Here is a 26462-nt window from a genome sequence, read left to right as displayed (position 1 = left end):
GGCGCCGGGCCGGGGCCACAGGGCCGCATGGACAGCGGCGCCACCCCGGCCGACCCCTACTAGGGCTCCCCATCTGCGGGCACCGTCCCTCTGATCATGGTGCCTCTGCGGCCGCCCGAGCCAGAGGTGGCCGGCCGGAGCCGCTGAGCCGGTGGTCTCCACGGCGGCCGGGAGTTGCATGGGGGAGCGCGGGCCGCGCTCAGGAAGATGCCCCGGCCGGAGCTGCCCCTGCCGGAGGGCTGGGAGGAGGCGCGCGACTTCGACGGCAAGGTCTACTACATAGACCACACGAGCCGCACCACCAGCTGGATCGACCCGCGGGACAGGTAGGACCCTGGGATGTCCCTCCCTACCCCCTGGCCCATGCCCCCACCTCCCCCAGGGGCCACCGGCCGGGACCGGGTAGAGGGACACGCTTCTTCGAGTCTGCCCCGGAGCCAGGGGGCGGCGGAGCTCTGCATGCCTCTACCCCTTTCTTTAGATTGCCCCTCAGCCCCTTCTGGAGTGCCGCTCCTGCCCTGATGGGCCGCTGGGAGGAGGGGACGGCCAGTGAGTTGGCCCATGCTGCCCCACTGCCACCCCGAGATGGAAGTCTTAGGCCCCAGCCGGCACCTGCCGGGAGTTTTGACCTTAAGCTCTAGCCCCGCCCCGCGCCCCCTATAGTAGGAGAGGTTGGGCGGGGGCGGGAGAGAGACCTAGCTGGTTGAGGCTGGGGCTTCCCGGTGAGGCTTTCCCCAGCATCTGGGGGGATGGGGAAGCGTCTGGTTTGAAGGGGGTGGTAGGGACCCCGGATTCAGTGGGAGACTGCCAGAGGTGGGGAAGGCAGCCTGGAGTGTGTGTTTTGGCAGGTGCTCCTGAAGAGAGCAGGGAGCAGCCACGGGGCCTGGAGGCCAAGGGTGGGAAGGGAAGGAAGGAGCGGGGGAGGGCAGATCAGGGAGACTAGTTCTCCAGGAATCTCACTGCAACTTGGAAGCTGTTAAGACGTTGATGGAGGTGAGAGGCCTCTGGCAAGGGCCAGCCCATCACCTCTTTCTCCTCCGTTTCTTTCTCTGGGGAGTTTGGCTCCTCAGCCCTGCACTAGCTCGTCCTGACCTTGGTGGGCACCAGGCCGGCTGTAGCACGGTTTTTTTTTTTTTTTGCTGAGGCAGATGGAGTCTGGATGGTTCTGTCACTTAGCTCTCCAGACTTTCTTCTGGTTTTGACTGCTGGGCGTTTCCTTGCATACCCTCCTCCCCCATCCCATGTATGTCCTAGGGGACACCCGCAGGGACGACTTTGTTGTCCTTTGCTGATATGGTCTGTAGAGAGTTCAGAGTGTCTCAGGAATATATAACTTTTACCTGGTCAGTGTGACCTTGGGGGTCAGGTGCCTGTAAAGCAGCCAAGGTTAGTTGTTTGGGCGCTTCTTGTGGACCCCAGAGGTCCAGGGTGGGGTATGTAGACAGTAGTGGGTTAAAAGAAAAAGAGGAAAAAGCAGAAAGAAAATGTAAGTTAAGATTCCCAGTAGTTTCTGTAAGCACTTCCGTTCATTCATTCATCCATTTATTGAGTGCCTTCTCTGTGTTTCACGACATGCTGAATGTCTCGTTATTGTAACCTGGAAGAGAATGCTTAACGCTAGGAAGAGTTGCTTTAGCCTCTGAGTCTCAATTTCCTTATTTGTCAGGTTAATGGTTTGCTTAGAAGGGAAGGAGCAATAGTGGGAATCTTAAGAGCTGGAAGGGATGGGACATAGGAGATCAGAGCCCAACTCCCACTTTCAAACAGAAGAGAAAATTTGAGGCCCAATGATGTGATTTGCTCAAGTATTTTGATCTTTCCACCACTCTGCACACACCGAGTTCTTTACCAGCTCAAAAGTTGCTCCAAGCATGCTGTCCTCACACACTTCTTCCATGAGCCCCTCAGGGTCGGCTACCACCAGAGGCTCCGTTACCACCTTGGTGAGCGGAGCAGTCTTTCCCTGGCCCCTTTTTCCCTTGTCCTCTGCTAGAATAGACACAAGTTCAAGTTTACATATCCTCCAACTTGGGCCACTGAGGTTAGGCTCTGGAAGTCTGAAGGCCGCACCCAGCACTGCTAACTTGCCCCAAGTCATGCAACTCTGAGAGGATAGCAGAAGGACTGGAAGCTTCCCAAACAACAATAATTCTTTTCCCTTGGAGAGGGCAAGCGTGTAGCTTCTGTGGAAAACTGACTCAGCTAGAGCAGTTGAGACTACCTTCATAGTTTCTGGCTGCATCCACATACCACTTCTGCTATTGTTTACTTAATGTCTGGCATTAAATCAACTACAAAATTTTTGTACCACTTTCACAAATGAGAAACATAGTGTCTATTGCCATAATGGAAGGTCACCTTAAGAAGTACAGTGAAAATAAAACAAACCAGTGCCATTATATTTTATCTAGATACTGTTGCCTGCCCAGCCCCTGCACCAGGCTTGCCCAGCCTTTGTTTTTCAGCAGATTGACAACCATTGGAGAGCAGTTAAAGACACATTGGCACCTAACTGGCACCTTCCTCATTTTGCAATTCAGTGTGTGTGTGTGTGTTAGTCAGTGTGTGTGTGTTTGTTGTTTATTTCTTTTGTTTGTTTTTTTTTAATTCTGCATCTTTGCACATCCTAGTCACCGCAACCACATGGGGCTAATGTGGGGGCCCTAAGCTTGGGGTACTGAGGGGTTTTCTGAGATCAACCCTGGGGGTCACGTTGTGGTAGACCAACTTTGAAAGTTTTGGGAAAGAGCTGATCAGAGGGCATCCATTGTGGCTCTTCGGAATTTCCATCTTCCACAGCGTGTTAGGCAGTGTGGACAACTGGCTATGTGTCCTCAGTCAAATTGCTTGACCTCTCCGAGGCACAGGTTATCCATGGAGAAGATGATGGATTAGGTGCTCTCTAAGGGCCCTGCCAGTTCTCAGATATAAGCCTCCTCTGCCTCTTCTTAGCACCCCACCCTCTGGCTTCATAGCAAGATAGGGGGGGTGGGTGGGAGTGGGATGGGAATGGGCCTGTGAGAAGGAGGAGAAGGAAGAAATTAAAAAACAGCCAATTTAACAGACAAACTTTTTGGGGGAGAGAAAAAACAAAACCTGTTGCTGTCAAATCGATTCCAACTCATAGCAACTCTATAGGACAGTGTTAAATTTTGCCTGGATAATTACATCTCAGGGACTGGTTAATGCTATTAAAAAAAATAACTTCCAAAACATTTCACTCATCAACTGTGTGTGTATGTGTGTGTGCGCGCGCGCGTGCGCGTGCGTGTGTTTGCCTCAGCTTTTTCCTTATCTGAATCAAAGAGATGCCCACCCATTGCTCTGAATTTAAAAGAAGTAAGTCAGATGGTTATTCAGTCAAGAAAGTGATTTCTTAGCCACTGAGGACAAAATAGCGTCTCTGGTTACCAACCCTAAAGAATGCCTTGGCACATTCCTCCCTCTGGGGCTGAGCTGTTTTGTGTGCTGTCCGGCATGGAGGCTGCTGGGGGTAGGGAATCCAGTTTTCAGCTTCCTTTTCAGCAGGGGGTTGGAAGAGCTGCCAGGCAGCCTGCCTTGCCAACTCTCTCCCATTCTCACCGAGGGAAGACTGGGAGGCCAAAATTCCTGAGGACGGTTGTCCCAACAACCAGAGAGTCCAGTGGGCAGCTTGGGCCATGCCCACTAGGCCAAAGGCTCCGGCAGCACTTCAGGCTCTTACTGAGGTGTAACCAGTCTGGGAAGGTGACGGGTCCTTTGGGAACCAGGTGTACAGCCCCTTGGAGCAGTGCTCCTTTTCAGAATAACTCCGGGTGCTGCTGGGAGCACCTAGCAAAGGGCCAGCGTTCCGTGTGTGTTTAGCCTAGTGGTGTGAAAAAACAAATAGTCTGATTGTTCTCTGAGGAAGAATGGATCACTGGAACTGGCTGTGCCACAGAAGGTTCTTGAAGCCTGATTCCTGCTCGTTCTGCAGTTTGCGTTCAGACCTTCCAAGAACCACCTGGGAACTCTGGGCTCAGTTTCTCAGTCCTTGTGCCAAGCACGGATCCCCACATGGTTTGGAGGACCCAGCAGCTTCTCTAATGACTTGAGGAGGGGGTTTTGCTAACATTATTTCAGAAACAATTTATACGGTAGGAAGTCGGGTCAACCACCTCCTTCTGGTCACAGACCCTGATGAGAATCTGATAAAAGTCAGGACTCTTAACCAGAGAAAAATGCAAACACAGTTTTTTGCACTAATTTCAGGAGGCTCATGGACCCCAGGTTCATAACTTCTGCTGTAGTTTAACTTGGAAACCTGCTCATCACTGCCTGTATACCCTCCTATTTAGCTAGGTAAGACCCTGAGTGGCACAAACAGTTAAGCACTTGGCTACTAACAGAAAGGTCAGCAGTTCACATCTACTCAGAGGCACTTCCGAAGAAACGTCCTGTGATCTACTTCCAAAAGATCACAGTCATTGAAAACCCTATGGAGCACAGTTCTACTCTGAAACATACAGAGTCGCCATGAGTTGACTGTGACTCAACAGCAACTGGTTATTTAGCTAGGTAGGAAATAATGATTGATTATTTACCATATCCAGGTGGTCTCCTGGGAGCTTTACATGGATTATTTTTAAAATCCTCATAACAACCCTGGGAATAGGCACAGTTATTTGCCTGAGGAAGTGGAGGCTCAGGGAGGGAGGCAAAGTTTAGTGAAAGCAGCTAAGCTTTTGTGGAGCTGAGATGCAAACACCAGTCAGGCTAACCCCAAACCCACATTTCTAACCAATGCACCACTCAGCTTGCTGCTGAATTAATTGCTGAATCAAGACCTCTGCTACACCATTTGGTGAACTTGGCCTTGGGAATTGGAGCTGAGACAGGCATGATTTCACTTACCTGGGACCATTCTGGTGTAGACAGACCAGAATTAATTAAGAGAGCAAGTATGCCTGAGACCAGAAGAACTAGATGGTGCCCAGCTACACCAATGACCACCCTAACAGGGAGCAGAACAGAGAGTCCCTGATGGAGCAGGAGAAAAGTGGGGTGCAGAACTCAAGTTCTAGTAAAAAGACCAGACTTAGTGGTCTGACTGAGACTGGAGGGATGCTGGAAGACATGGCCCCCAGACTCTCTGTTAGCCCAAAACTAAAACCATTCCCAAAGCCATCTCTTCAGACAAAGATTAGACTGGACTGTGGGACATAAAATGATACTCGTGAAGAGTATACTTCTTAGCTCAAGTAGATACGTAAGTCTAAATGGGCAACTCCTGTCTGGAGGCAAGATGAGAAGGCAGAAAGAGACAAGAGCTGGTTGAATGGACATGGGAAATTGGGGTGGAAAGGAGGAGTGTGCTGTCACAGTATGGGGAGTATAACTAGGGTCACATAGCAGTGTGTGTATAAAGTTTTATATGAGAAACTAACTTGAACTGTAAACTTTCATTTTAAAGCACAATAAAAAAAAAAAAAAAGAGCAAGTATGGATAATGGAAAAAGGGTGAGCCTCTGAGTCCTGGAATCTTGGGTCTGCTGCTTGCTACCTGAGTGACCTTAACCTCACATATTCTTTCTGAACCTTGATTTTGTCTTCCATATGATGAAGAGATGTACATAAATTGTCAAGGGATGTTATGAATATTAAATAAGCTAATGCTGCAGGGCAGCTAGCATAGAGCCAGGCATGCAGGAGGCACTCAGGAAAACAAGTACTTTAACTTTTGCTAGAAAGTACCTGCAAAACACCTAAATCGAATGGAGGCTGGCAGGGGCGAATTATCCAATAGGCAAGGTAAGCATGGTATTTACCTTGCTTACCAGATAATCTGTAGTAGACAATTTCACATTTTTTTCACCACATCAAACATTCTGCTTCTAGATATGGCTGACATCTGCCTCTCTCCCAAGCCCACATCACCTTACAGAATCAAAGCCTGTTTTCAAATTTACAATCCCAGACAGGGGAAGATGACTCAGTAAGCAAGGTAAGCACGGGCTTACTTACTAATCTGTAGTGAACAATTTGAGATGGGTTTTACCACATTTTTGATGTGATGAAACCCATATGAAATTGTTCACTACAGAAGATCTGGTGAGCAAGGTAAGCACCATGCTTACCTTGCCTATTGGATAATCTGCCCTTGGAGGCTGGTTTTCCACCTAACTCAGGAGCAGTTTGGAGCTGGAATAGGCCTTTCTGCTCATGTAGTCCAGCCTTCACGTTTCACAGTTGAAGCTAAGATTCAGAGTTAAGTGACTTGCCCAAGGTCACACAGCAAATAAATGGCAACCCTGAGGCTTCTCCTTTCCTCTCCTCTCATGTAACATTTTCCCTAGAAGTCAGATCCAGGCTCTCCTGATCTATGGAAATAATATGGGTGTGCTTTATGCCTGGGACTGAGTAATTCTTCATAATCCTTTTGGATGTATAGACCAAAGTTTCATTCATGGTGTCACAATAATTTGCAGTCTTTGTCCTAAGAATTTGTTATATGCTGAACAGTTAAAGTATCAAAGATGGCAAATGAATTACTGTTTTTATAATCAATTAAAGGAGCCCTGGTGACTCAATGGTTAACTGCTCAGCTGTTCACTGAAAGGCTGGCCGTTCGACCCATAAGGTTATCTTCAGACTAACGTCACTTTCCACCAATTTATATTCCAACATGCTTTATTAAGCTGGAGTTATAATCAGCCTGCCGGAGAATTTGCCCAAAGCCTGTATTCTCTGTGCTTCTGCTCTTAATGATCAATTAATACCTATAGATGGGAGCTTCACAAGTTATTAGAGGGCTTTTCTTCTCTAAGATTTGAGTTTAAGATTTACACACTCCATGGGATTATGCCATACAGGGAACATCTTCTGCCATTTACTGAGAAAGAAATAAGGTTTAAAAACACTAATATAGATAACCAGAAGAAATAGGAGACTTAGAGAACCCATAAAAAACCAAACCCAAACCCATTGCTGTTGAGTCGATTCTGACTCATAGTGACCACCCCCTAGGATTTCCAAGGCTGTAAATCTTTACGGAAGCAGACTGCCACATCTTTCTCCTGTGGAGCGTCTGGTGCTGAGAACCCATAAGGGAATAAAATAATAATAAATGATAACATTTTTTTAATATTACCCTATACTGAATACTAGTCTAAGCATTTTGTATTAGGGCCTCGTTTAATCCTCTCAGGAACCATATGAAACCCCGTTGCTGTCGAGTTGATTCTGACTCATTGCAACCCTATAGGACAGAGTAGAACTGCTGCATAGAGTTTCCAAGGAGCGCCTGGTGGATTTGAACTGCTGACCTTTTGGTTAGCAGCCATAGCTCTTAACTGCTATGCCACCAGGGTTTCCCAAGAGCCATGTGAGGTAAGTACTATTAGTAGTTTCATCTTCAGATGAGGAAACTGAGATTTAGAAAGGTTAAGTAACTTGCCCAAGGCCACCGGTAAGTGATGTACCCAGGATTAGAACCTAGGTAGCCTGATTCTTGGAACCACTAAGTCTTGCTCTGCCCCAGCTCAATTAGTGCATTCCAGGGCTCCAGAATACCCTGCTGACAAGTTGGACTTTAATTGTTGTTGTTAGTTGCTGTTGAGTCAGCTCCGACTCATGCTGACCTTATGTCTAACAGAATGAAACATTGCTTGGTCCTGCGCCATCTTCATGATCACTGGTATGTTTGAGTCCCTTGTTGTGGCTATTGTGTCAATCCATCTGACTGAGGGTTTTTTCTCATTTTCATTGGCCCTCTACTTTACCAACCATGATGTCCTTTTCTAGTGATTGGTCTTCCTATGACATATCCAAAGAAAGCAAGTCGAAGTCTTCTCATCTTCACTTCTAAGGAACATTCTACTTGTATTTCTTCTAAGACTGATGGTTTTTTTGGAGTCCCTGGTATATTCAGTATTCTTCCTCAACACTACAGTTCTAATACATCAATTCTCTGTCTTCCTTTTTCATTAGCCAACTTTCTCATACATATGAGACAGTCAAAAAGACCATGGTTTGAGTCAGACGCACCATAGTCATCACAGTGACATCTTTGCTTTTTAAAACTTTGAAGAGGTCTTTTGCAGAAGGTTTGCCCAATGCAATATGTTGTTTGATTTCTTGACTGCTGCTTCCATGGACATTGATTGCTGATCCAAATAGAATGAAATCACTGACAACTTTAATTTCTTCTCCATTTATCATGATGTTGTTTATCAGTTCAGTTAGGAGGATTTTCATTTTCTGCACGTTCAGTTGTACACAGACTTTGGAGTTATCAGTTATTCCTAAGTTGGGGCAAACATGATATGGATCTCAGCAAGAGATGTTTCTAAGGAGCCTGATTGGAGAAACCAGTGAGATGCGCGTGGTGGCCAAGAGACTGTTTGGCACAAACTCCACCTTCTAGAAGCAGCCAGCTAACCAGAGCTCTGGGGAGGAGAGAACAGAAATGGAGGCAGAAAAATTCTTTGAAGGATGCAGTGTGTTGTGTTCAGGGAGTTCAGAGTCGTTTCCAAGTCACTTGAGAAAATGCTTCCAACAGCCAGGGAATTAGTAGCCAAGGCACTCTCTGTCACCACCGCTGCCCCTTCTGGGAGAAGGCCTAGCCAAACTGACCTGATTTTCCAATCCCCTGGGATCCCAGGTAGCTGTAAGAGAAACACTGCCCTTTTGAAGAGAACAGAATCAGGTTGCCTTAGTTACAGGGAAGGTTGGAACTCCAATCTCAGGTGAATGTAAGGGGAGACAAGGCTAGAATAAGCACGAGTTGAAGGTGGCTGGCGTGCTGTTGCTGAGCTCTCTGGTTGGAAGAAGGGTTGGCAGGGTTTTGGTGGCATTATGCATGGTGGCTGTTCATGCTGAGTGTCAGGAGCCCTCTCCAGCCTTCTCTGGCTCCATTCAGGTGATGAGGATCCATAACCCCCTGCTCCGTGAGGGGCCCTGGGTGAGAGGAATCTACTTAACTTGGAGAGGTGGCTAATGGCATCCCTGTAATCAGCTCTAGCTACTTGCTGAAGGACGTGCTTCCACTTGGACAGGCCTGAGGTCTGAATCTGGGATGAGTATGTGTAAAAAGTCATCCAACCAAGGGCTGGATCCAGCTGTCTCCCATGCCTCTCCCAGCGTGGAGAGGGCCAGACAGCCACGCACCCTTCAGTAGAACAGGGAAAGGCTCTGGTTGCTGCTGCCGACAAGCTTTTCAGCTGCCTTGAATCCCTGTTTCAGAGTGAGATAAAAGGAGAGAAAACTAAGAAACTGGATACAGTGGCGTTTTGTTATTTAACCTTCTTCACCAGCGGGCCATTAAGCCTCGGGCTGCTGAACAGAAAACCTCTTGCCAAAATAATGGGGGTGGGGGAAGAAGCAAGAAGAGGACAGGCGTTTACTGTTGTTGTGTAGAGAGAACATTCTATAAAGAACATGCTGGACAGGGAAGAGGGGGTAGCATAGCGTTGGGGTGGGGGAAGACAAGTGCAGTGGGTCACGTGCTCCCCACCCCCCACCGCTGCCCCCAAACTGCCTCCTCAATGCGTCTACCCATGACATCTCACTGTTGGGAAGAAATGGGATCTTTCAGTTTCAAATGTCTGCCAAAGAAAAGGGACTGAGGCTTAAGTTCTCTCTCAATGGTCAGCCAGAAAAAAAAAAAATGAAGCTGCATCAAGATTAGGAACACCTTTGTTAGCTTTCTTCTTCCCTTGCCCCATTCATCACTCTGGCAGCGAGGACACCCGGCCAACAGGCAGCTGCTGCCTTTCCCCAGCCGGCTGCCTGCTGTCGCTGGGTCCTCGTTTGGTTGCAGCCTCTCTCTCCCTATGTTGGCTTCCTCCCGGCCCTGTGGCAACAACTTGTTTGATCTGTCACTGGGGCAGCCCTTCGGATCCACTGGCTGGTACCTGACTTGGAAGGATAAAATATCAAGATACAGGCATCAGGTGGCTGCTTGGATGAGATGACCCTGGGACACCCTCCCGGTCCTGCATCTGTCGTGGTTTTTCTTGGATAGTTAGGACGCTGTTAGTGTTTCACTGCGTATTCCAGTAATTCCTTACAATTCCTTACAAGTGCGTTATTTGTCTTCGAATCATGACAAGAACAGTAACTGTAACCTGATGATAAGGATGTTGGTAATAATACCAGTACCAGTTGCCATCGAGTCGATCCCCACTCATGGCAACCTCATGTGTGTCAGAGTAGAATTGTGCTCCATAGGGTTTTCAGTGGCTGATTTTTCAGGAGTAGATTGTCAGGCCTTTCTTTCAAGGTGCCTCTGGGTGGACTTGAACCTCCAACCTTTTAGTTAGCAGTCAAGCGTGTTAACCATTTGCACCACCCAGGGATAAAAACCAAAAAAAACCCATTGCTGTCAAGCTGACTCCAACTCATAGCAGCACTATAGGACAGACTAGAACTACCCCATAGAGTTTCCAAGGAGTGCCTGGTGGATTCGAACTGCTAATCTTTTGGTTAGCAGACGTAGCTTTCAACCACTACGCCACCGGGGTTAGTTATCCTTAATTGTTTTTATTGAGGATCTGCCACGTCCCAAGCGCATAACATTTCCAAACACTGTTGTTCATGGTATTTTTCTGTCATTTTGCAAGTAGGGAAACTGAGGCTAAGAGGTCAAGTAACAGGCTCAAGGTTACACAGGATAGAAGAGGCAAAGTTGGAATTGGAATCTAGGTCTGTCTGATTTCAAAGCCTGGCTTCTTCCACCACTGTACTCCCAGTGAGTTTGGAGGGAGGAAGGCAGGAAGGAAAGAAGGAGGAAAGGGAAAGGGGCCTTTTTAACTACAGAGGAAGAAACAGAAACACCTAGCAGCATATTACCTTATTCACGATGAAGGAAAATGTTTATGTATTTGCAGCCAAACATTGATTTGGTGATGGTGTTGTTGGGTACCACCGAGTCAATTCGGACTCATAGCGATCCCCTGCGACAGAGTAGAACTGCCCCATAGGTTTTCCAGGCTGAAATCTTTATGGAAGCTGATCGCCAGGTCTTTCTACTGCAGAGCAGCTGGGTGGATTCGTACTGCCAACCTTTCAGTTAGCAAGCACTTAACAGTTGAGCCATCAGGGCTCCTTACTGGTTTGATATACCACCCTATTTTCTGCCATAGGTGAGGGCATCATAAAGATCTTCAGAGGACACTGGCACAAGTCCCAGCTCTATCACTTACAAATAGTAAGTGACCTCGAACAAGTTCCTCCTCCTCAACTGTAAAACAAGGGTAAGAGTAGGACCTACTGAGCCCAGAGGGTGGTGGTGAGGATGAAACGACATCAGGTATGTAAAGTCTTAGCACAGAGCCTAGTGCCTAACAGGCTCTCCAATAGGAGTTGCCATCATTTAGGTTGACTCTCCTGTGCATTTGGAAAGAGCTAGAACCCTGTTTCTTCCTTGTCAATTCAAGTCTCTTTTGGATGGGCCAGGGCTCACCTGAGCCATGTTTACATTAGTGCTGGAAAACCACCTTGGCGTCACTTGTTATACAATTAAATCAATAAACTTCTCCCCCTGGCCTTATTGGAGGCAAACCCTTCTTTGGAATTTCTGGACTGACGTGACTCTTGCCAGTGAGCTGGCACCAGGGCTGTGTGTGAAGCAGGGGGAATGCATTGCAGTTGTCATGGTAAAGCTAAACAGGGGATACCGGAACCTGAGGGCTCTGGAATTAATTTGTAACAGTTTTGATAGCATGTCCCTGTACTGAGACTCCCCCAGCACTGTTTGAGAACCCAGTGGATTTTAGCATGGCAGTGGTGCAGAAGGGCATTGGTATTTATCATGTCCCACCCAGCCAGGGGTTGTTCATTCATCCAGCAGGTGTTTCTGGAGTGCCTGCTGGGCTCCAGGCTACGGTCCCTGAGCTGTGGTCAGAACAAAGTCCCTACTGCAATGAGGTGTCACTGGGGGAAGGAGACAGTCAAACAGTGAAACAGATCATTGCATTAAGACCAGGGGCTTGGTGCTGTCTAGAATTCTTTGAGGCTTCTTAGGAAGATAGAGACAGGCTGGTCTATGACATCTGTCGGCAGTGGTGGTGGAAACCTGGATTTGGAACTGGGAAACTTTTATGGCTTCAGTAAGGTGCAGGGCTTTGAACTGGTTCATTTCAGTTCAACCCCCTGCTGAGAGTTTGCATTTCCACCCCCAACATACTATATCAGAATCTACATTTTAACAAGATCCCCCAGGTGATTCTCATGTACACATAAGAATGTAGACATAAGAATCACCTGGGTGCAACAATGAAATTCTTATACATAAGCATGTATACATAAAATCACCTGAGGGTAGAACAATAAAATTCTTATGTACACATAAAAATGTATAACATAAGAATCACGTAGGGATCTTGTTAAAATATAGACTTTGATTCAGTATACCTGGGGTGGAAATGCAAATTCTCAGCAGGGGGTCAAACTGGAATGAACCAGTTCAAAGCCCTGGTTTATTAATCCCTCCAGGGTTATTTGCTCAAATCTATTAACCACTGGCCTTGTGTTTGCAGCCAGAATGACTTAAGATATTTTGTTAGTGATTGAATGGCAGAAACTGGCCCATTTTGAAGATTCTTCAGAACACAGGTATATGTAGCCAGTTGAAATGGTCATAATTGGCTTATGAATATTTTGCCTCAGTTTCTTGTGCCCCAAGTCATTACTTTCAAGCTACTTGTACTTGACCTCCTCCTTGAGTATTTGCTACCTGAGCTAGTAACATCCCCAAACTCTTTTTTTTTTGAACATTTTATTGTTTTGGTGAAAGTTTACAGAGCAAATTAGTTTCCCGTTCATCAGTATATACAGCTTGTTTCATGACATTGGTTGCAACCCCCTGAATGTGTTAGCAGTCTCTCCCCTTTCTCCCTGGGTTTCCCGTGTCCATTTGCCCTGCTTTCCTGCCCCTACCTTTCTTCTGAACTTTGCTTATGGGCAAATGCTGCCCTTTAGGTTTCGTATAGTTGATTGTTCTGAGGTGTACATCCCTCACTGGTGTTATTGTTCATATTATAGGCCTGTCTATTGTATGACTATTATGTGATCTCCAGGAGGATTTCAGTTCCAAGTTTGAAGGGTGTCTAACGGCCATTTTCTCAGGGGTTCCACCAGTCTCTATCAGACCAGTCCAAGCTCTTAATGGCCAAGCTGGACCTCTACACTTTCTTCTCCAGGCACCCACTACACTTGACATCTTCACATCAAGATTTCACTTACAAATGAAGTTTAGAGCAGGGCTTCAAACCAGTTTGTTTTGGTTTGACCCTCTGCTGAGAATTTGCCTTTCCATCGTAGATATACTGAATCAGAATCTACATTTTAACAAGACCCCCAGGTGATTCTTATGTTATTACCTGGGGGTCTTGTTAAAATGTAGATTCTGATTCAGTATATCTAGGGTAGAAGTGAAAAGTCTCAGCAGGGGTTCAAACCGAAGTGAACCGAACTGGTTCAAAGCCGTGGTTTAGAAGCGCCTTTCCTAACCCCTTGCCTAGACCCCCATAGCACCTTCTGTTGTGATTACTTGTCTGTCTCCCCTACTGGATTACCTGCATCTTCTCCATTCTTGCCTAATGGCTAGCTCAGTGACTGGCCAGCAGTAGAAGCACACTTAAGTCAGGGATGAATGCTCCCCAGTCAGGAGTCTGGGTTCTGTTTTTGGCCCTTCCTCTTGGTAAGTCAGTTGCTTTTCCTGAGAGTCCCTGTGTGGTGCAAATGGTTAATGTGCTCGGCTGCTAACCAAAAGGCTGAAGGTTCGAGTCTGCTCAGAGATGCCTTAGAAGAAAGGCCTGGCAATCTACTTCCAAAAAATTAGCCACTAAAAACCCTATGGAGGACAGTTCTACTCTGACACTCATGGGGTCGCCTGAGTTGGAATTGACTCAACGGCAACTGGTTGGTTGGTCTGCCTTTTCTGAGCCCTCATCTCCATAGCTCTGGAATGAGGGATAGTGACCCTGATCTCCTTTCCACAACGAAGAGTGGGAGGGTGCATATGGAGCTGGCAGACAAGAACAGTCACTGAGTCTCAACTTTGGCTGTACATTGGAGTTACTGAGGGGAGTGCTAAAATACCAATGGGCCCACCCCAGAGATTCTGATTTAATTGGTCTGGGATGTGGCCTGGGCATGAGATTTCTAAGTCATGTAGTTGATTCTAGGGTGCAGCCAAAGTGAAGAACCCCTGATTCAGGTAAATATTCAGCTCACCTGCCTTCCTCACAAGCACTTGTGCAGTTAAAGTGAGATTACGTGAAACACCTTGCAAATGGCGTAAGTGCCATATGAATGTCAGATTTTGTTTGAAACTTAAGATTACACAGTTCAACTTAGAAAAACTGAGATGACTTAGGAAGGAGTAAAAAGAAAAAATAGTTACAGGCGGCAGAGAAGTAGGTAGTAGTAGAGGATATCAGGTGTCTTGCTGTTTGGTAATTTCTACTCATATACTGATCTTGTGATTTCTTTCCTGATATGTGAAGTATCCAAGAGATTTGGGCTCATCTTGGCCTAAATATGAAAATCCTTCAACTCCCTCACCGTTCCCCTCCCCAGAAGCAATCCCTGTTTCTAGAAATAGCTATCATGACTCTTCCTGCCCCCCCATCTAGCTGCCAAGTTCTGCCTCCCTTTTTCAGGCTCTGACATCTCACTTCTTTTCTACGTTTACTTCCACAGAGGTTAATTTAGTTGAAAATAGATCAGATGAGAAGGTCTCTCCACTCTGCTGTCCGACCTGTGGTCAGCTTCCACACTGTTCTCACATAAACCTACCCCGACTGCCTGTCTCCTTACGCCCTTTAGTAACTCACCCTGAGGGACATACTTCTGAGCTTGACAGCCAAAGCTTCTTAAAGCTGGTCCCTCTCTCATTTTCTGTCTCATGCTTTGTCTCACTCTCCTTATCTGTAAGCCAGGGATAGTAAGAGTGTTTACCTCATGCTGTTTGTAAGGGTGTTTAAAAAAATCATTCCCATGCATTTTCAATATCTTTTAAATTTTGATATAGTTTCAAACATACAGGGAAGTTGCAAAAACAGTACAAGAAACTGCCATATATTTTTTATCCAGATACACCCATTTTCACAATGTTGCCCCATTTGCCTTCTCATAGTCTCCCTTTTTCCTTTTAAGAAAGCATTTAAGAATAAGTTGGAAACATCATGTCTCTTTACCACTAAATATTACAGTTTATTCTCTAAGGAAAACAAGGATGTCCTCTGCTTCATACAGTTTTTATAAGGATTAAATTAAACAATGTACAATTCTTTGCAGAAGGCCCAACACCATTGTAGGTGCCAATAATTGTTAGCTATTGTTCACTGAATTCTCTTCATTGGTCCTCTGCTTCTAGCCCACCTGGGTTAGTGGCAGTTCCCAATCATTCTCTGCACTTTGACCTTCTCCCCACCTGGACCCTCCTGCCCCAGCCCCACCTGTATCCACTGAAGCCCTCTGTCCCCTCTCAGGCCAGCTCCTGATGCCACTTGCTCCATGAGGCTCTCCTCATCCCTCATCTCCCTCCCACCCTTGGCTGGAAGGAATCTTTGAATCAGCCTCCTCTGGTCAAAAGGAACAGATGCCCAAACAAGATTGTTCTAGAAAAGAGGTGCTGCCCCGAGGTTACAGCAATCTCACAGAAATCTAAGGAAGGGAATAGCTGCATACAACGCTGGGTGGCCACAGCTGGGAGGCCACAAGGAACTGAGGCCACAGTGCTTCTCTGCCCCTCCCTCCATCCTTTTTTATCTGCCAACCCACATCATGCTCTCTGCTACCTCTCAAGACCTATTTTATGGGTCAGCTCTACCTCTTACTAGCTGTGTGGACTTGGGCAAGCTACTTAATCTCTTTGAGTCTCAGTGTCTTTGCTTTATACAAATAAGGCTGTTGTTGTGGTTAGGTACCCTCAAGGTGGTTCTGACTCATAGCAACTCTTGTGTACAATGCAACGAAACACTGCCCCGTCCTGTGCCATCTTCACAATCCTTTCTGTGTTTGAGCCTATTGTTGCAGCCACTATGTCATTCCATCTCATTGAGGGCCTTCCTCTTTCTTCCTGACCCTCTACTTTACTAAGCATGATGTCCTCCAATGACTAGTCCCTCATGATAACATGTCCAAACTACGTAAAACGAAGTCTTGCCATCCTCCCTTCTCAGGAGCATTGTGGCTGCACTTCTTCAAAGACAGAGTTGTTCGTTCTTCTGGCAGTCCAGAAGAATACTCAGTATTCTTCACCAACACTGTAATTCAAATGCATCAATTCTTCTTTGGTCTTTTTTATTCATTGTCCAGCTTTCGCATGCATAGGATATGTTGAAAATATCATGGTTTGGGTCAGGCTCACCTGAGTCCTCAAAGTGACATCTTTGCTTTTTAACACTTTAAAGAGGTCTTTTGCAGCACATTTGCCAAATGCAGTGCATCCTTTGATTTCTTAACTGCTGCTTCCATGGGTGTTAATTGTGGATCCAAGTAAAATGCAATCCTTGACAACTTCTGTCTTTTCTCCGTTTACGTTGATGTTGCTTATTGGTCCAGTTGTGAGGATTTTTGTTTTCTTTATGTTGAGGTGTATTCCATCCTGAAGACTGTGGTCTTTGATCTTCATCAATAAGTGCTTCAAGTCCCCTTCACTTTCAATAAGCAGGGTTGTGTTATCTGCATATCACAAGTTGTCAATAAGTCTTCCTCCAATCCTGATGCCGTGTTCTTCATATAGTCCAGCTTCTCGAATTATTTGCTTGGCATAAAGATTGAATAAATATGGTGAAAGGATACAACCCTGACACACACCTTTCCTGATTTTAAACCATGCAATATTCCCTTGTTCTGTTCGATTGACTGCCTCTTGGTCTATGTACAAGTTCCATATGAGCACAATTAAGTGTTCTGGAATTCCCATTCTTCTCAGTGGTATCCATAATTTGTTATGTTATGATCCACACAGTCAGATGCCTTTGCATAGTCAATAAAACACAGGTAAACATCTTTCTGGTAGTCTCTGCTTTCAGCCAAGATCCATCTGACATGAGCAATGATATCCCTAATTCCACATCCTCTTCTGAATCTGGCTTGAATTTCTGGCAGCTCCCTATCGATGTACTGCCGCAACCATTTCTTAACTATCTTCAGCAAAATTTTACTTGCATGTGATATTAATGATATTGTTCAATAATGTCCGCATTCTGCTGGATCATCTTTCTTTGGAAGGGTCACGTATATGGATCTCTTCCAGTCACTTAGTGGGTAGCCGTCTTCCAAATTTCTTGGCATAGATGAGTTAGAGCTTCCAGCATTGCATCCATTTGTTCAAACATCTCAGTTGGTATTCTGTTAATTCCTGGAACCTTGTTTTTTGGTAGTGCCTTCAGTGCAGCTTGGATTCTTCCTTCAGTACCGTCTGTTCTTGATCGTATACTACCTCCAGAAATGGTTGAACATCGACGAGTTCTTTTTGGTATAGTGACTGTGTATTCCTTCCATCTTCTTTTGATGCTTCCTGCGTTGTTCAATATTTTGCCCATAGAATCTTTGAGTATTGTAACTTGAGGCTTGCGTTTTTTCTTCAGTTCTACCAGCTTGAAAATTGCTGAGTGTGTTCTTCCTTTTTGGTTTTTCTAACTCCAGATCTTTGCACATTTCATTATAATACTTTACTTTGTCTTCTTGGGCTGCCCTTTGAAATCTTCTGTTTAGCTCTTTTACATGATCCTTTCTTCCATTGGCTTTAGCTACTCTGCGTTCAAGAGCAAGTTTCAATGTCTCTTCTGACATCTGTTTTGGCCTTTTCTTTCTTTCCTGTCTTTTTAATGACCTTTTGCTTTCTTCATGTATGATGTCTTTGATGTCATCCCACAGCTTGTCTGGTCTTCAGTCATTAGTGTTCAATGCATCAAATCTATTCTTGAGATGGTCTCCAAATTCAGGTGGGATATACTCAAGGTTGTACTTTGGCTCTTGTGGGTTGTTTTAATTTTCTTCAGCTTAAACTTGAACTTGCGTCTGAGCAATTGATGGTCTGTTCGACAGTTGACCCTGGCCTTGTTCTGACTTGTGATAGTGAGCTTCTCTATCATCTCTTTCCATAGATGTAGTCAATTCGATTCCTGTGTTTTCCATCTGGCGAGGTCCATTTATGTTGTTGAAAAAGGTATTTCTAATGAATAGGTCATTGGTCTTGCAAAATTCTAACATGCTATCTCCAGCATCGTTTCTATCAACAAGGCCATATTTTCCAACCACCAGTCCTTCTTCTTTGTTTCCAACTTTTGCATTCCAATCACCAGTAATTATCAGTGCATCTTGATTGCATGTTTGCTCGATTTCAGACTTCAGAAGTTGGTAAAAATCTTCAATTTCTTCATCTTTTGCATTAGTGGTTGGTGTGTAAATTTGAATAATAGTCATATTAACTGCTCTTCTTTCTGGGCATATGGTTATTATCCTATAACTGACAGGGTTGTGCTTCAGGATATATCTTGAAATGTTCTTTTTGACGATGTTCCTCTTCAATATGTCATTCATGGTATGTAGACCTTATGATTATCTGATTCAAAATGGCCAGTACCAGTCCATTTCAGCTCACTAATGCCTAGGATATCTATTTTCAAGTGCTTCATCTCATTTTTGACAACTTCCAATTTTCCTAGATTCATAGTTCGTGCATTCCATGTTCCAGTTATAAATGGATGTTTGCAGCTGTTTCTTCTCATTTTGAGTTGTGCCAGATCAGCCAAAATGCTTTGAAAGCTTGACTCCATCCATGCCATTAAGGTCAACTCTACTTTGAGGAGGCAGCTCTTCTCCTGTCATATTTTGAGTGCCTTCCAACCTGAGGGGCTCATCTTCCAGCACTGTATCAGACAATGTTCTGCTGCTATTCAGGTTTGCACTGGCCAGTTTTTTAGAAGTAGATCGCCAAGTCCTTCTTGCTAGTCTGTCTTAATCTGGAAGCTCTGCTGAGACCTGTCCATAATGGGTGACCCTGCTGATATTTAAAATACTGGTGGCATAGCTTCCAACATCACAGCAACACGCAAGCTACCACAGTAGGACAAACTGACAGATGAGTGGTGCTGTTTCTGACTGGTGTTTATTATATCTGAGCACATGTTCTATTCTGAGTTGTGCTTCCCCACCTCATCCTCCTGTGGCAAACTCTTTGAGAGCTAGGCCTGTCATTCATTTGTGTGACCTCTGCCATCTTGCTATGAGGTCATTGGTGGTGTAGAATTTTCATCTCCCATGCAGAAGAGCTGGGTTCAATTCCCAGCCATTGCATCTCATATGCAGCCACCACCTATTTGTCAGTGGAGGCATGTATGTTACTATGATGCTGTACAGGTTTCCACAGAGTTTCCAGAGTAAGACAGACTACAAAGAAAGACCTGGTGATCTACTTCTAATATTAGCTACTGAAAACCCTGTGCAACACAACTGCCTGCTCTGCAAGTGATCATGTGGATGCACCACGACCAGGCAGTATTGTGTTCCATTGTACATGGGATGGCCTAGAGTCAGGGGCTGACTCCACAACAGCTAACAACAACCATCTTGCTACTCAGAGTATATAAGCTTTGGATCAGCATATCTGCATCGCCTAGGAGCTTGTTAGGAATGCAGAATCTCAAGGCTCCACCCCAGAAATGCAGAATATCAAGGCTCCTCTCCAGAAATGCTGAATCAGACTCTGCATTTGAACAAGATCTCCGGTGATTCATATGTACATTAACATTTGAGCAGCACTGACAGTTCAACACTACTTCTGTTTGCATAGCCCTTTTTTTTTCTTTGGTTCTGTGGCTGACTGTCCTCTTACTAGTTCTGATCTAGAGCACACTACACACCGCTTAGTTATGGTATCAGGTAAACAGTGGATTTTTACAGCCAGTTGTAAACACTATCCAGGGCAAGGAGCTTCTCAGCACATTCCCTGTGCCCCATACAGGCAAGGGATTGAAGCAGGAGCAGGACCCTGGGGCTGGGTCAAAAGGTGATCAGACCTGCTGAGAAAGGTCAGGGTCCTGAGGCCTCAGCATGTGCACCCCTGTGGTCAGGTGCCAAAGGTCAGAGCAAATGCAGGCTGTGGGGGGATGTCCAGCCAAAGCAGCAGAACATGGCCTCCAGGGGGAATGGGGCAGTCAGAAGTTCAGAGCCTCGGCAGGGCGATAGTACCTGTCAGCTCTAACAGGTAATGAGGAGGTGGGTGGTCTGGCAGGCCACTGGCGGACATAGGGACAGGGCTGTCATCCTCAGAGTAAAGTGGCAAGCACAAGGCAAGGAGTACCTGGGGTTACTGGTAAGCTTTCCAGGCAGGGCCCTGAGAAAACATGGAGAGGGCAGAAGTACTGCTGTTTGGGGTCTAGCAGAAGCTCTCCCTTAGGCCAAGGCTTAATTAAACTGGTTGAACCAGGGCTCTCCATACATGCCCGGATGAGCCTGAGGCAGAGGTGGCAATGGAGCAGCAGAGGGCAGATTCCTGATGAGGGGACTGGAGACCCAAGGGGCAGTGAGCCTACGGAGGGCTGCTGAGAAAACCTGTAAGAGGCCAGGAAACCCTGTGGAATGCTGGCCTTTCCCAGTGTGAGGGTGACAAGAAGTTGTGGCCAGATTCCAAAGGGCTTTCCCATCTAGATTAGGACGCTGCAACCTCTGGGCCCTGGTTCGCAGGTGAACAGAATTTCAGCTTAAGTGTGGACCTTACCCCGCCCGACACATTCCTGAGATAATGCTCCCTCCACCGCCCTCCCTGGGTTCTTTTCCAGTGTGTTTGATGTTGGTCTGTATGTCTGTATAAAATGACTGAAGAACAAGTCACTAGTGAGCTGTCCAAAGTCCCTTTAGGAACACTCCAGGAAAATAAACCAATATTTCATCAAAGCCACAAACAGCTTTTTTCTTTTCCATTCCTACAAAGCAGGGTTTCTCGCAGTGTGGTCCATAGACCTCCTGGGTTACAATCTCCCGAGGAGCTTTCAAATGCAGATTCCTGGGCCCCCACATTAAACTAATTGCTGTGGGTGGGTGCCGTCCAGTTGATTTTGACTTACAGTGACCTCGTATGACAGAGCAGAACTGCCGCATAGGGTTTTCTTGGCTGTCATCTTTACGGGTGCAGATTGCCAGCTTTTTCTCCCGCTGAGCGGCTGGGTGGGTTTGAACTGCCAACCTTTTGGCTCCTTACCTTAAATTTACTGAATCCTAATATGAGATGGAGGCCTGGTTGCACAGTGGTTAGGCGCTCAGCTGCTAACGGAAAGGTCGGGGGTTCGAACCTACCAGCCGCTCCGCGGAAGAAAGATGGCGGCAGTCTGCTTCTGAGAAGATCACAGCCTTGGAAACCATATGGGGCAGCTCTGCTCTGTCCTGTAGGGTCTCTATGAGTTCGAATCAGCTCAGTAGCTGTGGGTTTGGTTTTTGGAATCTCAGAGGGGCTTCTGGGAATCTGCATTTTTAATATGCTGCCCAGATGATTCTAATACACCTTAAACTGGAAAACCTGTCACTCTTCTTACTCGCTGGGCTCTCTCTTCTGCATAAACTGTGGGTGCCCCTGCCTGATACTGCCTCTCGCGCCTCTTCACCCAGAGGACTACAGTTAAAGGGCTACTCCTTCCCAGGAGCTCTCCTTGCCATGTTTGTCCCAGCTTGTTTAGGGGACCCTCTGTGTGTGCTTCAAACACAAATCTACCACGCGGTCATCATTTTTTCATGTCTGCCTTCTCTACTGAATTATAAAGTACCCTGTTGAGTTTCGCCAGGCCTAGCACAAAGTTTTGCCCAGATAGGGGGAATACAAGTAAAGGCATTGATGGTTCAGTGGTAGACTTCTCACCTTCCATGCAGGAGACCCGAGATCAGTTCTAGGCCAATACACCTAATGCACAGCCACCACCCATCTGTCATTGGAGGATTGTGTGTTGCTGTGATGCTGGATAGGTTTCAGCAGAGCTTCTAGATTAAGATACACTAGGAAGAAAAGCCTGGTGATCTACTTCTGAAAACCAGCCAGTGAAAACCCTGTGGAGCACAAGGGTCCGATCTGCAGCCGATCACGGGGATGGTGCAGGACTGGGCAGCGTTTTGTTCCATTGGGCATGGGGTCACCAGGAGTCAGGGGCCAATCTGAAGGTAGCTAACAACAACAAGTAAAGGGGGGCTGCTAGATAATGGGAAGCCACAGTGCAGAGTGGTGACAAGTGGGTGCGTCTCATTAAGAAGCTGCCACCTCCGACCTCTCTCCTGGTCGGCCTGAGCAAACTCCTAGGTCAGGTTTTGGAGGCAGAGGGCAAGCACTGGGCCTGAGGAGTGCCCAGGGCTCCGATTGGCCTGAGTGCACAGCACCCCCACTCCCCGTTTGGGGCTAATTTTCCCCAGTGGAAGCCCAGCTCCCTAACTACATTTCAGCAAGTCTCCACAGCTTGGGCTTCCTCCTGATGTAGCAAAAAAAGGGCTAAGGGACGATTTTCTAGCCCCAAGCCTGACCCCAAGGCTAGGGCAGCTAGAATGCTTAAGCCTCCCTTTTTCTCAGGCAGAAGGAGTTAAAGAATAGAGCTATCGGACCATGAAACTCCCAGGAGTCCTTTCCCTAGCGTATCTCAGAAATTGCTAGTGTGTTTTTCCATGTGAGGCTTGGAATTGCTATTTGCCAAACTGGTAACTGTTGACCCAACAGAAATCAAACAAAGATACCAGAAGCCTTAGATGGGCGTCTTAATCACGTTGGTGAAGGGAGAAGGGAGCCAGGTGCCTGTGATCCACAGCATGCTGCCTGTCACCTAGCTCTGAAAACCAAAATGCATTTCCTTATTCTTCGCAACTTTAGCACCACTAAACCTGCTGGACCAGTCCAGGGTGCTCCTCTGATCTTGCTCGCTTCTGTGTGTGTGTGTGTGTGTGTGTGTGTGTGTTGGGGGAGGGTGGCTTTGGAAAGGCGAGGCCTGGCCTGGGGAGATTCTGAGGGTCAGCCCAGACCTCTGTGACCACAGGGGACCTCAGGTGCAGCAGAGAGACTGACCTCTTACTGCGTGAGGGCAGGGTGCAGGTGGGGGCACGACCTGTTCTCTCAGTCCCCACAGGGCAGAACCTTTCCCTGGTTTGTTGAAAAGAAAGTACTGGCTGAATTACAGGCGAATGGGTCAGGGCAGACCAGCTGAGTGCTGTGTGCACGGAAGGCCCTCAGCAAATGCTTCTCAAATTGAATTAGCAAAAGAGAGACATCCAGTTTTAGTTAAACGTGGGCCATATCGGAATACTTCAGGAGTTGGCTGCAATTCCATGAGGGAGTCAGGTGTTACAAGATTTTAGGCAATTACTGAGTTTCTTTCATGCTTTTTTCATGTGGATGTTATTTCTGAATACACTCCCTTTCTCTCTTATCTCCCCCAATTACACATGATTTGCCTCCAGGAGGAAGAGAAAGTACAAGTGTTATCCTTTGGACAAGATTTCACATTCGAAAAATAGTAAGATGATAATAAAGTTCAAAAGTCTCATTCGATGCTGTGGAAACCCTCAGCTGGAGGAGGTAGTGCTTGCCGCCATTTACTGAGGAATCTAGCCATTTAGCCAAAATCAGTCAATGAAACCCTATGGATCACTATGGTCTGATCTGCAGCCTATCATGGGGGTGGCTCAGAACTGGGCATTGTGCATGGGGTTGCCATGTGTCAAGGGCCGACTCAACAGCAGCTAACGGCAACAACTGTTTCACTTGTCTTCAGCTTCCAGTCAAGGCAGCTGAGGCTCAGAGAGGTTAGGAAACTTATCAAGGGCACACAGCTAGGTAGCAGGAGGGTTGGGATTCAATCCAGGGCTCTCTGACTCCATGGCCTTTGTCATGGATTGAATTATGTCTTCCAAAAATATGTGTCAACTTGGCTAGGCCACGATTCCCAGGATTGTGTGATTGTCCACTATTTTGTCATCTAATGTGATTTTCCTATGTGTTGAAAATCCTACCTCTATGATGTTGTCATGGATTGAATGATGTCCCCTCAAAAAATGTGTGTATCAATTTGGCTGGGCCGTGATTCCCAGTATTGTGTGGTTGTCCTCCATTTTGTGATTGTAATTTTATGTTAAAGAGGATTAGGGTGGGATTATGACCCCCTTACTAAGGTCACATCCCTGATCCACTGTAAAGGAAATTTCCCTGGGGTGTGGCCTGTACCACCTTTTATCTTACAAGAGATAAAAGAAAGGAAGCAAGCAGAGTTGGGAATTTCATACCACCAAGAAAGCAGTGCCAGGAGCAGACTGCGTCCTTTAGACCCGGGGTTCCTGCACAGAGAAGTTCCTAGTGCAGGGGAAGATTGATGAGGGCTGACAGAGAAAGCCTTCTCCTGGAGCTGAAGCCCTGAATTTGGACTTTTAGGCTTCTTTACTGTGAAGAAATAAATTTCTCTTTGTTAAAGCCATCCACCTGTGGAATCTGTTATAGCAGCACTAGGTGACTAAGAGAGATGTTGATGAGGCAGGATTAGAGGCAGTTGTGTTAATGAGGCAGCCCTCAATCTACAAGATTAGGTTGCGTTTTAAATCAATCTCTTTTGAGATATAAAAGAAAGAAGCAAGCAGAGAGACAAGGGGACCTCATACTACCAAGAAAGCTGCACAGGGATCAGAGCGCGTCCTTTTGACCTGTGGTCCCTGCGCTGAGAAGCTCCTAGACCAGGGGGAGATTGATAACAAGGACTTTCCCCCAGAACCAACAAATAGAAAGCCCTCCCCTGGAGCTGGCACCCTGAATTTAGACTTCTAGCCTCCTAAACTGTGAGAGAATAAACTTCAGTTTGTTAAAGCCATCCACTTGTGGTATTTCTGTTATAGCAGCGCTAGATGACTAAGACAGCCTCTGCGCTTGCTAGTGTTGCATTGTCTTCCCAAGGTAGTCGGCATGTGCTCATGAAGCATCACTATTACTGAGTATACATTATCTTTTCTCTAAGCATTTTGTGTATGTATCCTTATTTGAGAATTAGTTAAGTTCTCACACTTCCCAGGGCTAGTGACTGGAATCCAGGCACTGGATAAAGTTCCTGCCTCCTTCCTGGAATCCACAGACCCTGCTCTGTAGGGTAGTGAGGACAGAAGGTGTGGTCCTGTGGTTCGCAGCTATGGAGCAGATGGGGTTGTGATGGCTCACCAAGCACATGCTTCTTGTCTGAGAAGTTTGCACGTGCTGAACCCAGGGCCATCCCCGGACAATGCCTTCTCTCTGATTTCCCTCTTTGCCTCCTGCCCTCTTAGGATCCGTTATTGTTAGTTGCGATCGAGTTGGCTTCAACTCCTGGCGACCTCGTGTACAACAGAACGAGATGTTGCACCATCCTGCACCATCTTCATGTTTGTTGGTATATTTGAGGCTGTTGTTGCAGCCACTGTATATTTTGAGTGCCTTCCAATCTAGGGGGCTTATCTTCCAGCACAGTTTTCTGTTGTGATCCATAAAGTTTTCATGGGCTAATTTTTGGATGTGGATCACCAGGCCTTTCTTCCTAGTCTGTCTTAGTCTGGAAGCTCCACCAAAACCTGTCCACCATGGGTGACCCTGTTGGTATTTGAAATACCAGTGGCATAGCTTCCAGCATCACAGTAACACACAAGCCACCACAATATGACACACTGACAGACGAGACAGGCTTAGGATTTGTAGCTGTTTGGAAGTGTGAGCACAGAGGCCTTTCCAGAGAGAAAGAGTCCTGTTCTCCAGTATTCCCAGCATCCTGGCTCACTGGAGGGAGACAGAGATAGCGTTGTGTGGGAATGAGAGGCCAGTGTACAGGGACAATTTAGATCTAATTGCTAATGACTCCTGAAATACATCTCCTGAACGTCCCCGTTTTCATTCGGAGATGCTGCCTGCCTTTGTGAGGGACCACACTGTGTTGAATGATGTGTTATCAGTGCAATGCAATAGCCAGGTGAGATCATCAGAATCCTTGCATTCTGGACTCGGGGCTGTATGAGAACATGTTCATAGGCAGCCAAAAGAATGCAGTGCTGCAGAGATCGAAAGGCCTTATTACATGGAATAATCCAGCTTTTATTGTGTAAACCCTGGATTTATTGGCCCTTTGTTCCTGTTCTCTTTCACAAAGGATGAATTTTTTTAACTTTCCGATTAGAAATCCAGTAGTTTAAGCCTGCTAATCAACTCTTTGCCTTGGCATGCAGACCAAGGAAAGGCCACAGCACTTAATCTATTTGCAAATGTTCTCTCAGTTCCCGAAGTTCAGAAATGGAATCAGCCTAAAATTTTTTTATTAGATTTTTATTCACAATAATACCTATCATAATTATAATAAACTTTCTGAGATTTATTACACTGATACTATTTTTAAAAACCAACTTCTCGTGTCATTCCAAAGCCAGAGAGGCAGTAAGGTATAATGTTCAAGGAACTGAATCTTGGAAGCCAAACTAAAAAAAAAACAAAAAAACAGTTGTCATTGAGTTGATTCCAGCTC

General features: G+C 46.2%; 1 protein-coding gene across 2 annotated transcripts in view; it reads left to right on the top strand.

Annotated features, from left to right (window-relative positions):
* The first annotated feature begins 207 nt into the window (after positions 1-207).
* WWC1 (WW and C2 domain containing 1) overlaps positions 208-26462 on the top strand; it is a 202447-nt gene continuing 176192 nt past the window's right edge. For both annotated transcript variants that reach the window (XM_004371223.1, XM_004371222.1), the window contains exon 1: positions 208-326. In XM_004371223.1, the coding sequence (XP_004371280.1) occupies positions 208-326 (119 nt within the window). The remainder of the gene's footprint in view (positions 327-26462) is intronic.

The sequence above is a fragment of the Trichechus manatus genome, unplaced genomic scaffold (genome assembly GCF_000243295.1).
Source record: "Trichechus manatus latirostris isolate Lorelei unplaced genomic scaffold, TriManLat1.0 scaffold00011, whole genome shotgun sequence".
Classification (NCBI taxonomy): Eukaryota; Metazoa; Chordata; class Mammalia; order Sirenia; family Trichechidae; genus Trichechus; species Trichechus manatus.
The sequence above is the reverse complement of the archived record's forward strand: the minus strand, read 5'-3'. Positions and strand labels throughout refer to the sequence as shown.